At 46.1% G+C, this 12,484-nt stretch overlaps 1 protein-coding gene across 1 annotated transcript in view; it reads right to left on the bottom strand.

Moving 5' to 3' along the window:
- Positions 1-12,484, bottom strand: part of pcgf5b (polycomb group ring finger 5b) — a 222,088-nt gene that overhangs the window by 32,900 nt on the left and 176,704 nt on the right. Inside the window, exon 9 of the mRNA XM_078412900.1 lies at positions 680-769. Within this exon, the coding sequence (XP_078269026.1) occupies positions 680-769 (90 nt within the window). The remainder of the gene's footprint in view (positions 1-679; positions 770-12,484) is intronic.

Here is a 12,484-nt window from a genome sequence, read left to right as displayed (position 1 = left end):
AGAGGCTGGGCGTGTACAGCGGCGAGGCGTGTGTTTTGCGGGAGGTAGCCTGCCACAATACTGACTTTGTTGATACATTGAACCAAGAGACTACATTATTCCCACTGTCTGGGTGCTGCAAGCAAAGATACAAGCAGGCAGCATGAAGTTGGGATTCTACCTGCATTTCAAGCAATGTTACATGTTAGTCATGGGCGTTTTGGAAGGGTTCATTAATAACACTGGTCCTACTCTGCAAACAACGCCAATACAAACATAAAAATATGGTGCTGTCGATTCTGTGTAATGACGTTCACGTTAAACTTACTTATTCAGAAATATTCTGCAGATGTGAACAGGAAACAATAGTTTGTGACAGCCACAGAATGCTAGAGTAATTCAGCGGGTCAGGCAGCATCTCTGGAGAAAAGGAATAGGTGACGTTTCGGGTCTGAAGACTCTGAAGAAGGGTCTCGACCCAGAAACGTCACTTATTTATTTTCTCCCCAGAGATGCTGCCTGTCCCGCTGAGTTACCCCAGCTTTTTGTGTCTTTCAGTTTAAGCTAACTTCTGCAGTTCCTTTCTAAACAATAGTTTGTGATATATTTATTGGGACATGAGCTCAAGTTACATTTGACTGTTAACATTAAAATGATTTATTACCTAAAATAACAGGAAAATTTACATATGCATACTTACATTTTCAGCTCTGAGTCTCCATCTTGTCATATATATGAATTCCATAGTATGATCCTTCCCCATAATTTCCCCATTGCATAGAACATCGAGCTTTGGGAAGAAAACAAAACAGTTATTATCATCTATCAATGCTGAGATATTTTATATTATGGACATAATGGAGAGAGACTTCCACTTCTATCAACAAAGAGGCAACATTGTTCATTAGTCATTGGACCTCAGCATGAAAAACATGGACATTTGTGATTTCTGAAAATGCATGTTTGATTTGTGTGTTTTTACTTTCAGAAGAACTAAGGCACTTTGTTAAACCCTAATCTATTTAGTTTAGTTTAGTTTAGAGACGCAGTGCAGAAAAAGGCCCTTTGGCCCACCGAGTCTGCACTGAACAGCGATCCCCGCACATTAACACTACCCTAAACACACTAGGGACAGTTTTTTTACATTAATACCAAAGTAATTAACATACAAACCTGCACATCTTTGGAGTGTGGGAGGAAACCGAAGATCTCGGAGAAAACCCACGCAGGTCACGGGGAGAACGTACAAACTCCGTACAGACAGCACCCGTGGTCGGGATTGAACCCAGGTCTCCGGCGCTGTTAGGTACTAGCTCTCCTGCTACTCCGCCATGGTTCTTACATCATTCAAAGCCACACTGAAAACCATCCTAACAGGCACTTTCCCCTGCAACCGCACGAGATGCAACACCTGTCCCTTTACCCCCCCCTCAACTCCATCCAAGGACCCAAACAGTCTTTCCAGGTGAGACAGAGATTCACCTGCACCTCCTCCAACCTCGTCTATTGTATCCGCTGCTCCAGATGTCAACTTCTCTACATCGGCGAGACCAAACGCAGGCTCGGCGGTCGTTTTGCTCAACACCTTCGCTCAGTCCACCTTAACCAACCTGATCTCCTGGTGGCTGAGCACTTCAACTCCCCCTCCCACTCCCAGTCTGACCTTTCTGTCATGGGCCTCCAGACCCAGTGAGGCCCACCAGAAATTGGAGGAACAGCACCTCATATTTCGCTTGGGCAGTTTGCAGCCCAGTGGTATGAACATTGACTTCTCCAACTTTAGATAGTTCCTCTGTCCCTCTCTTCCCCTCCCCTTCCCAGTTCTCCCTCTATCTTCCTGTCTCCACCTATATCCTTCCTTTGTCCCACCCCCCTGACATCAGTCTGAAGAAGGGTCTCGACCCGAAACGTCACCCATTCCTTCTCTCCAGAGATGCTGCCTGACCTGCTGAGTTACTCCAGCATTTTGTGAACAATCCTAACAAGATCATTAAGAGAATCCTGTGTTTAATCCTGACCACAAATTACAGCATTTTTATTTTCATTGCAATTAGAGTCATACAGCAGGAAAGTGGCCCTTCAGCCCAGCTTGTCCATGCCGACCAAGGTGCACCTACATCAGTCCCATGTGCAACTGTTTACTCTGTTAATTTCAGTGTTGAAACCGGAGCAGAAGAATTGAACAGTTGGCCGGCAGACTAGTTGGATGATCAAAATTGGCTAATTGAGCAATCAATAAAAAGGAGTCAATGTGTAGCGGAGCGGAGCTGACCTACTGGGAGTCATGTAAATGAAAGTAGTCATGCTTAGTATTTTGTTGCAGATCCTTTGCATGCAATGACTGCTTGAACTCTGCGGTTCATGGACATCACCAGTTGCTGGGTGTCTTCTCTGGTGATGCTCTGCCAGCTATCTTTAGCTTATGCTTGTTTTGGGAGCTAGTCCCCTTCAGTTTTCTCTTCAGCATATAAAAGGCATGCTCAATTGGGTTCAGATCGGGTGATTGACTTGGTCACTCAAGAATTGACCATTTCTTAGCTTTGAAAAACTTCTTTGTTGCTTTAGCAGTATGTTTGGGATCATTGTCTTGCTGTAGAATGAACCGCCGGCCAACGAGTTTTGAGGCATTTGTTTGAACTTGAGCAGATAGGATGTGTCTATACACTTCAGAATTCATTTTGCTACTACCATCAGCAGTGGTATCATCAATGAAGATAAGTGAGCCAGTACCTTCAGCAGCCATACATGCCCAGGCCATAACACCCCCACCACCGTGTTTCACAGATGAGATGGTATGCTTTAGATCTTGGGCAGTTCCTTCTCTCCTCCATACTTTGCTCTTGCCATCACTCTGATATAAGTTAATCTTCGTCTCATCTGTCCAAAAGGCCTTTTTGCAGAACTGTGGTTGCTCTTTTAAATACTTCTCGGCAAACTGTAACCTGGCCATCCTATTTTTGCGGCTAACCAGTGGTTTGCATCTTGCAGTGTAGTCTCTGTATTTCTGTTCATGAAGTCTTCTGCAGACAGTGGTCATTGACAAATCCACACCTGACTCCTGAAGAGTGTTTCTGATCTGTCAGACAGGTGTTTGGGGATTTTTCTTTATTATAGAGAGAATTCTTCTGTCATCAGCTGTGGAGGTCTTCCTTGGCCTGCCAGACCCTTTGCAATTACTAAGCTCTCTTTCTTCTTAATGATGTTCCAAACAGTTGATGTTGGTAAGCCTGACGTTTGGCTGATGTCTCTAACAGTTTTATTCTTGTTTCTCAGTCTCATAATGGCTTCTTTGACTTTCATTGGCACAACTTTGGTCCTCATGTTGATAAACAGCATAAATGTTTCCAAAGGTGATGGAAAGGCTGGAGGAAAGACGAGGTGCTGAGAGCTCTCTTATACCTGCATTGAGGAGGCATTTAAACACACCTGAGCAATTACAAACACCTGTGAAGCCATGTGTCCCAAACATTATGCTGCCCTGAAATGGGGGGACTACCTATAAACTCAGCTGTAATTTCTACATGGTGAAACCAAAATGCATAAAAATGGCCATTAATAAAATCACTTTAACCACATATAATTTTTTTCTATCATAAATCTCAAATGGTGGAATACAGAGACAAATAAATAAATGATGGGTCTTTGTCCCAAACATTATGGAGGGCACTGTATTTTACAGATGTATAAGACATGGGGAAGGCCACATTTGGAGTGTTGGTGTTCAACTTTTGTCACTCTGCTTTAGGAAAGATGTTGTTCAGCTGGAAAGGGTGCAGAGAAGACTAGCGAGGATGTTGTCAGAACTAGAGGGCCTGAGCTATAGGGAGAGGTTGAGTCGGCTAGGACTTTATTCCTTGGAGAATAGGAGGATGAGGGGTGATCTTATAGATGTGTATAAGATCATGAGGGGAATAGATAGAGTGAATGCAGTCTTTTACCCAGAGCAGGGGAACTGAGAACATGAGGACATGTGCTTAAGGTGAGAAGGGAAACATTTAATTGGAACTTGAGGGGTACCTTTTGCACACAGAATGGTAGGTATATGGAACGAGCTGCCAGAGGCAGGAACCAGAAAGGAGTAGAGGGATAAGGGGCAATTGCAGGCAGGTGGGACTGGAATAGATAGGACGTGTAGGACTGTCTGAAGAAGGGTCTCGACCCAAAACGTCACCTATTCCTTCTCTCCAGAGATGCTGCCTGTCCCGCTGAGTTACTCCAGCATTTTGTGTCTACCTTCGTATAGATAGGACACCTTGGGCAATTTGGGTCGAAGGCCTTGTTTTCATGCTGCATGACTCCATATCTTGCTTAATGGCTCATTAAGTAAATATATGTGCAAAGATACGTTGCAAATGGCAATTATTATCAGGTTTAATGGGATATTAAAAAATGACCTTAGCATCTTTAGCAGAAGGCTGCAGTTACGGAACAGTAGTCGTACAATAGAAAAAGTTTGATTTTCGATTAAGCTGATTGTTCACCTAATTATTTCTGAACTCCTATGATGAAATGGCTGAAGTAGGGTTGCCAACTGCCCCGTATTAGTCAGGACATCCCATATATTGGGCTAAATTGGTTTGTCCCGTACGGGACCGCCCTTGTCCAGTATTAAGCACGGGGGGCACTGTAGGCACGGACGCTGTAGGCCCGGACAGTGTATGCCCGGACAGTGTAGGCCCGGAGTGTGTGCCCGGACAGTGTAGGCCCGGAGTGTGTGCCCAGACAGTGTAGTCCCGGACTCTGAAGGCCCGGACAGTGTAGGCCCGGACAGTGTAGGCCCGGAAAGTGTAGGCCCGTACAGTGTAGGCCCAGAGGCCCAGGCACCCAAGCAACCCGCCTCCCGGCCCGGGCGGCCTCCATTGGCGGAGGGGGAGCACGTGGCCACTGGCTGGGTGAGGTCACGTGGGGCGCGGGGTGGTGACGTCACCTTGTCCCGTAATTGGGAGTGAGGAAGTTGGCAACCCTAAGCTGAAGTGAAAATACTGTCTGAGAGTTTTTCAGAAATGCTCCCGATCTATCTTGGTAACATCAGGGAAATGCCTCTGCAAACTTTTAATTAAGTTACAGTGTCAAAGGAGAACCACCTCCAGGGCACTTGCCAATTAATATTTAATTCCATTTAACATTCTTTTGCTTGACAATCAACGAGATATAAAAAACACTGTAAATTTTAAGAATTCTCTTTGGGGTGCTATAATTCCTTTAATGTAGAATAGACTTACTATATAAAAAAATGCACATGAATTATTTTGTGACTTTAGGTTGTTGACTTTGGAAAACTTTGCCCAGTTAATATACACCTCTCTTTCTCTGTCTAAATCGTCACTTGTTTCACTTCCGGACACTGAGTCATTTCGTTATTTCTTTTGGCTGTGTCGTTTTTTCTCTGAACAAGGCTAAATAATGCATAATGCAGAAACTTTCCAATTAGAATCTGGCCTATATGCCTAAAAGGGGCAACATTCACTGTGTTTCAAAGAAAGGATTATCAGAGTTTAAACCCAAACTATTTGATGGGAAATAGAAACAAATGATAACAGGCAGCAAAGGAAAGAAAGTAACACAAGTAAAGTATTGCTTTGATTTTACATTTTAATTTGCAATATTAAGAGTGCTACAAAATGTGATTTTTATAAACTTTATAGATATTAACTGGGCAAAGAACTACTCCTGCTCTGGGGAAAATTATCACGTTATATTATTCTACATATAGAAGTTCATAAATTCGTAAGTCACAGGAGCAGAATTAGGTCATTCGGCTCATCGAGTCTACTCACCATTCAATCATGGCTGATGTATCTTTACCTCTCAACCCCATTCTCCTGCTTTCTCCCATAACCACTGACACCAATACTAATCAAGAATCCACCTTAGCAATACCCAATGAATTGGCCTCCAGCGAGTACAGGCTTAGTGCCGTCAAACGCTCATCATACATTAAGCACATCATACCCGGGATCATCCTCATAAACCTCTTCCCCAGAGGTCTCTTGTCCAGAGTAGGGGAATCGAGGACCAGAGGGCATAGGTTCAAGGTGAAGCGGTATGTAAATTTTGTATTTTATGTAAAATCTTACAAAAATTACAAAGTTCAAACTTGGAGACACAAGAGTTCTGGAATCTTGATGAATCAGTGGATGAAAGACAGACAGATTCCGTTTCAGTCTGAAGAAGGTCTCAGCCTGAAACATGGTCTGTCCATTTCCCTCCACAGCAGCTGCCTGTCCCTGCCCCCAGCAGTTGGTATTTTGCACAAAGTTCAACTTACTGAGTGTAATCTCCTCAGCAAGAACTTGGCAATCAAAGAACTGTAGATGCTGCAAAAATGACAGTCCAACTTGCCCACATCGGCCAACATGTCCCAGCTACAACATGTCCCACCTGCCCGTGTGTGGCCCATATCCCACAAAACTTGTCCTATCATGTACCTATCGAACTGTTTCTTAAACATTGGGATAGTCCATGCCTCAACGACCTCCGCTGGCAGCTCGTTCCATGCACCCACCACCCTTTCTGATAACGATAACTCTGTTTCTCTTTCCACACATGAAGGCTTTAGTTTTTAGTTTTAGTTTTAGTTTAGAGATACAGCGCGGAAACAGGCCCTTTCGGCCCACCGGGTCCGCGCCGACTAGTGATCCCCGCACATTAACACTATCCTACACCCACTAAGGACAATTTTTACATTTACCAAGCCAATTAACCCACATACCTGTACGTCTTTGGAATGTGGGAGGAAACCGAAGATCTTGGAGAAAACCCACGCGGGTCACGGGGAGAACGTACAAACTCCGTACAGACAGAACCCGTAGTCAGGATGGAACCCGGGTCTCCGGCGCTGCATTCGCTGTAAGGCAGCAACTCTACCGCTGTGCCACCCTAGGTGTTGTATATTTCCAGTTTCTACTTCTTGGGGCTGTGGTGCCAGCTCATTAATTTGCTCCATGACAGGGTATTGCACAACACCATGGTATCAGGTGCTGGTGTAGAGGCTGCATGGAGCCAGGAGTCCCCTCCAGTACTCTGACTCATCATTACCCGGAATTCATCCAACAACAGTTAGCGAATTTAAAAATGGAGCCGGAACTGTGTCCAGATACACAGTCATGGGTTTAGAGTGAGTTGAGCAGGGTACTGAGAACACAGCCTTGAGGTGCCCCTGTGCTGATGGTTATCGAGAAGGTGGTAATGCTGACAATTTGTAGCAATTGTGGTCTGTTGATGAGGAAGTCAAGCATTCAGTCATAGGGTCATAAAGTGCTATAGTGTGGAAGCAGGCCCATCGGCCCAACTTGCCCACACTGGCCAACAATGTCCCAGCTAAGCTAGTCCCACCTGCCCGCGGTCAGTCCATATCCCTCCAAACTTGTCCTATCCCTGTACCTGTAACTGTTTCTTAAATGTTGGGTTAGTCCATGGATAGTTGGGTAGCAGCTTGTTCCATACACCCACCAGCCTTTGTGTGAAATGGATATAAATGACAAATTGATATAGATGATGAACAGTAACGGGCCCAGTACCAAACCCTGAGGCACACCACCAGGTACAGGCCTCCCAGTCAGAGAAGCAACCTTCCACCATTACCCTCTGCTTCCTTCCATGAAACCAATTTTCTATCCATTCAGCTATATCTACTTGAATCCCATGCGATCTAACCTTCCAGAACAGCCTATCATGCGGAACCCTGTCGAATGCTTTGCTGAAGTCCATAAATATAACATCTACAGCTCTGCCCTCATCGACCTTTTTGGTCACGTCTTCCAAAAACTCAATCAGATTTGTGAAAACAACCTCCCACGTACAAAACCAGTCAGTCTCAAAGGGATGTGCAGAGACCCAGTTCTTTGAGCTTGGTAACAAATTTGGAAGGGATGATGGTGTTCAACGTCTATGAACCACAGCCTGACATACACCAGCAAAACATACACAGCCTGACGATCAGCAAAACATTATGACCACTGACAGGGGAAGTGAATAACATTAATTATCTTGTTACAATGGCACCTGTCAAGGGGTGGGATATATTAGGTAGCAAGTGAACAGTCAATTCTTGAAGTTGATGTGTTGGATGCAGGAGAAATGGGCAGGAGTAAAGACCTGAGCGACTTTGCCAAGGGCCAAATTGTTATGGCCAGACGACTGGGTCAGAGCATCTCTGAAACGGCAAGGCTTGTGGGGTGCTCCCGGTCAGCAGTGGTGAGAACCTACCGACAGTGGTCCGAGGAGGGACAAACCACGAACCGGCGACAGGGTGTTGGGCGCCCAAGGCTCATCGATGCGCGAGGGCAACGAAGGCTATCCCGTCTGGTCCGAACCGACAGAAGGTCGACTGTGGCACAAGTCACAGAAAATGTTAATGGTGGTCACGGGAGGAATGTGTCACAATACACAGTGCATCGCACCCTGCTGCGTAGGGGGCTGCACACGGAGGACCAACAGCATATTAGGCAGGTGGTCATAATGTTTTGGCTGATGTAGCAATATATAGTATTTTTATATTCACACCACCCCACATATTCTCTGAAACCTACACTATAAAAATGAGCAGCACACGGAGGATCAACAGCATATAAAAGGATTGGACAAGCTAGATGCAGGAAAAATGTTCCCAATGTTGGGCGAGTCCAGAACCAGGGGCCACAGTCTTAGAATAAAGGGGAGGCCATTTAAAACTGAGGTGAGAAGGAACCTTTTCACCCAGAGAGTTATGAATTTGTGGAATTCTCTGTCACAGAGGGCAGTGGAGGTCAAATCACTGGATGGATTTAAGATAATTAGATAGAGCTCTAGGGACTAGTGGAATCAAGAGATATGGGGAGAAGGCCCATATTGATTGTGAACGATCAGCCATGATCACAATGAATGGCGGTGCTGGCTCGATGGGCCGAATGGCCTCCTCCTACACCTATTTTCTATGTTTCTATATTAGGCAGGTGGTCATAATGTTTTGGCTCATCAGGTCATAATGTTTTGGCAATTCGGTTTATGTGTTTTAATTGTCCAAGTGGTCCATGCAGAGGGAAGAGCCAGCAAGATCTCATCTCCCGTTGATTTATTGTGGCGGTAAGCTAATTAAGGTGGGTCCAGGTTCTTGTTAAGGTAGGAGTTGATATGTGCTATAACCATCCTCTCAAAGCACTTCATCACCACAAAATGTAGTGCCACCAGTCGAGTCATTGAAGCATCACCTTACTCTTCTTATTGATGTCCTTTTAAAGCAGCTTGGAACATCAGTCTTCAATGAGAGGTTGTTGATGTCCACAAGCACTCCGACCAGTTGGTGCCCGCAGGTTTTCAAAACGTGACCTGTTACACCATCAGGTCCAGATGCTTTCTGAGGATTGGTTCCCCATCATGAAGGATATTCTGACATTGACCTCGGTGACTGAGATTACAATGCCATCAGAGGCTCTGGCACGGTGGCGCAGTGGTAGAGTTGCTGCCTTACAGCGAATGCAGCGCCGGAGACCCGGGTTCCATCCCGACTGCGGGTGCTGTCTGTACGGAGTTTGTACGTTCTCCCCGTGACCTGCGTGGGTTTTCTCCAAGATCTTCGGTTTCCTCCCACACTCCAAAAACGTGCAGGTATATAGGTTAATTGGCTTGGTAAATGTAAAAATTGTCCTTAATGGGGTGTCGGATATGTTAATGTGCGGGGATCGCAGGTTGGCGCGGACCCGGTGGGCCGTAGGGCCGGTTTCCACGCTGTATCTCTAAATGAAACTAAAAAGGCACATAGGTGTTCTCCCTTTTAAAGCTCGTCCAGAAGTGATGCTTGACAGTCAGTTGGACTGCCACTTGGTTTTGCCTTGGTGGAATTGGTGGCCTGCTGGCCCTGCCACAGCTGCCCAATGTCTGAATCATTCTCCAATATACAGCGGAAGTCCCTCTCAGTCTTTTTGATGGCCGTTTGATAATCGGAGCATTCAATGTTCATAGCATTGGGTTGTAAGCTGCCTAGTTCCTCCAGCTTGCACGTGGTCTCACTCTGGCAATGGAGGAAGCCCAGGACAGGTAGGTTGGTATAGGAATGGGAAGAGACGAGGGAAAGGATGGTAACTGAGGGAACCAGCAGGCTATGGTGGACCGAGCGCAAGTGTCTGAAGAAATGGTGGCGTAGTCTGTGCTTGGTCTCACCGATGTAAAGGAAGTGATAAAACTCCCCTGGTCCTCACCTTTCACTCCATCAGCCTTCGCATCTAACACATCATTCTCTGACATTTCCACCACCTTCAACATGATCCCACCACCAGTCACATTTTCCCAATTCCCGAAGAATAAAGGGGAGGCGATTTAAAACTGAGGTGAGAAAAAACTTTTTCACCCAGAGAGTTGTGAATTTGTGGAAATCTCTGCCACAGACGGCAGTGGAGGCCAATTCACTGGATGAATTTAAAAGATAGGGCTCCAGGGGCTGGTGGAATCAAGGGATATGGGGAGAAGGTAGGCACGGGTTACTGATTGTGGATGATCAGCCATGATCACAATGAATGGCGGTGCTGGCTGGAAGGGCCAGGTGGTCTCCTCCTGCACCTATTTTCTATGTTTCTATGAGTCTAACTGCAGTAGATGAGGTTAGAGAAGGTGCATATTAACCTCTGCCGTGCCTGGAAGAGCTGCTGTGGTCTCCGGATGGAAGGGAGGGAAGAGGTGCAGGGACAGGTGTCACATCTGCAGTTGCAACAGACATGGGATGGAAGGAACGAGTGCACCAATGTGACTGGTGGCGAAGCAGTCGGAGAATGATGCATTAACTGCATCAGGGCTGCCTCTTGCACCCGTGCAGAACTTCCAACCTACCATCAAATTCACCTGGACTGTCTCTGACATCTATAGCCCCTTTCTCAATCTCTGTCTCCATCATAGAAACATAGAAAAAAGGAGGCCATTTGGCCCTTCGAGCCAGCACCACCATTCATTGTGATCATGGCTGATCATCCACAATCAGTAACCCGTGCCTACCTTCTCCCCATATCCCTTGATTCCACTAGCCCCTAGAGCTCTATCTAACTCTCTTTTAAATTCATCCAGTGAATTGGCATCCACTGCGTTCTTTGGCAGAGAATTCCACAAATTCACAACTCTCTGGATGAAAAAGTTTATTCTCACCTCAGTTTTAAATGGCCTCCCCTTTATTCTTAAACAGTGTCCCCTGGTTCTGGACTCCCCAGCATCTAACTTGTCCAGTCATTTATAATTTTATATGCCTCTATAAGATCCTCTCTCATCCTTCTAAACTCCAGTGAATACAAGCCCAGTCTTTCCAATCTTTCCTCATATGACAGTCCCTCCATCCCAGGGATTAACCTCATGAACCCACGCTGCACTGCCTCAATAGCAAATTAGGAGACCAGAACTGCACACAATATTCCAGGTGTGGTCTCACCAGTGCCCTATACAACTGCAGAAGGACCTCTTTACTCCTGTACTCAAATCCACTCGTTATGAAGGCTGACATGGCACAGCAGACAAACTATTGAATGACGTCTATACAAATCCACAGGCTCCCAATGTTACCTTGACCACCCATTGTGTCTGCCATCACCTACTCTCAATTTCTCTGTCTCCACTCTAGCTTTCTACTCTAGGACATCCAAAATGCCCCTTTTCTTTAGATAATACAGATTTCCCCCCACTGTTGTGGATTGATTCCTACCCCGTCTTTCTTCTGTGTTCTGTCTTCAGATGCTCTTCATATCATATCATATCATATATATACAGCCGGAAACAGGCCTTTTCGGCCCTCCAAGTCCGTGCCGCCCAGCGATCCCCGCACATTAACACCATCCCACACCCACTAGGGACAATTTTTACATTTACCCAGCCAATTAACCTACATACCTGTACGTCTTTGGAGTGTGGGAGGAAACCGAAGATCTCGGAGAAAACCCACGCAGGTCACGGGGAGAACGTACAAACTCCTTACAGTGCAGCACCCGTAGTCAGGATCGAACCTGAGTCTCCGGCGCTGCATTCGCTGTAAAGCAGCAACTCTACCGCTGCGTTACCGTGCCGCCCCCTCTTGCTCCCCCTCCTCCCAGACAGAACAAGGATAAAACTCCCCTGGTCCTCACCTTTCACTCCATCAACCTTCGCATCCAACACATCATTCTCTGACATTTCCACCACCTTCAACATGATCCCACCACCAGTCACATTTTCCGCTTTATATAGAGGCCACTCTCTCTGCAACTCCTTGGTTCAGTCATCCCTTCCGTACCCTCCCCTGGTACTTTCCCTTGCCACTGCAGGAGACACACCTGTTCCTAATTCCGTTCAGAGACCCTAGATGGGGCAGCACCTCCTCTAACCCACTGCAATGTGGCCTCCTTTACGTTGGCGAGACCACTTCACCAAACCCTTGTCCTTGGATTGCCATCACCTGCTGGATCTCTCAATCACCAACCATTTTGACTCCCCTTCACATTCTGCCCTAGGCCTTAAACATTGGGATAATCCCAGCCTCAACTACCTCCTCTGGCAGCTTGTCCATACACCACCACCC

This window comes from Rhinoraja longicauda, chromosome 16, assembly GCF_053455715.1.
Source record: "Rhinoraja longicauda isolate Sanriku21f chromosome 16, sRhiLon1.1, whole genome shotgun sequence".
In the NCBI taxonomy this organism is placed as follows: Eukaryota; Metazoa; Chordata; class Chondrichthyes; order Rajiformes; family Arhynchobatidae; genus Rhinoraja; species Rhinoraja longicauda.
This window is presented reverse-complemented; position numbering and strand designations above follow the sequence as displayed.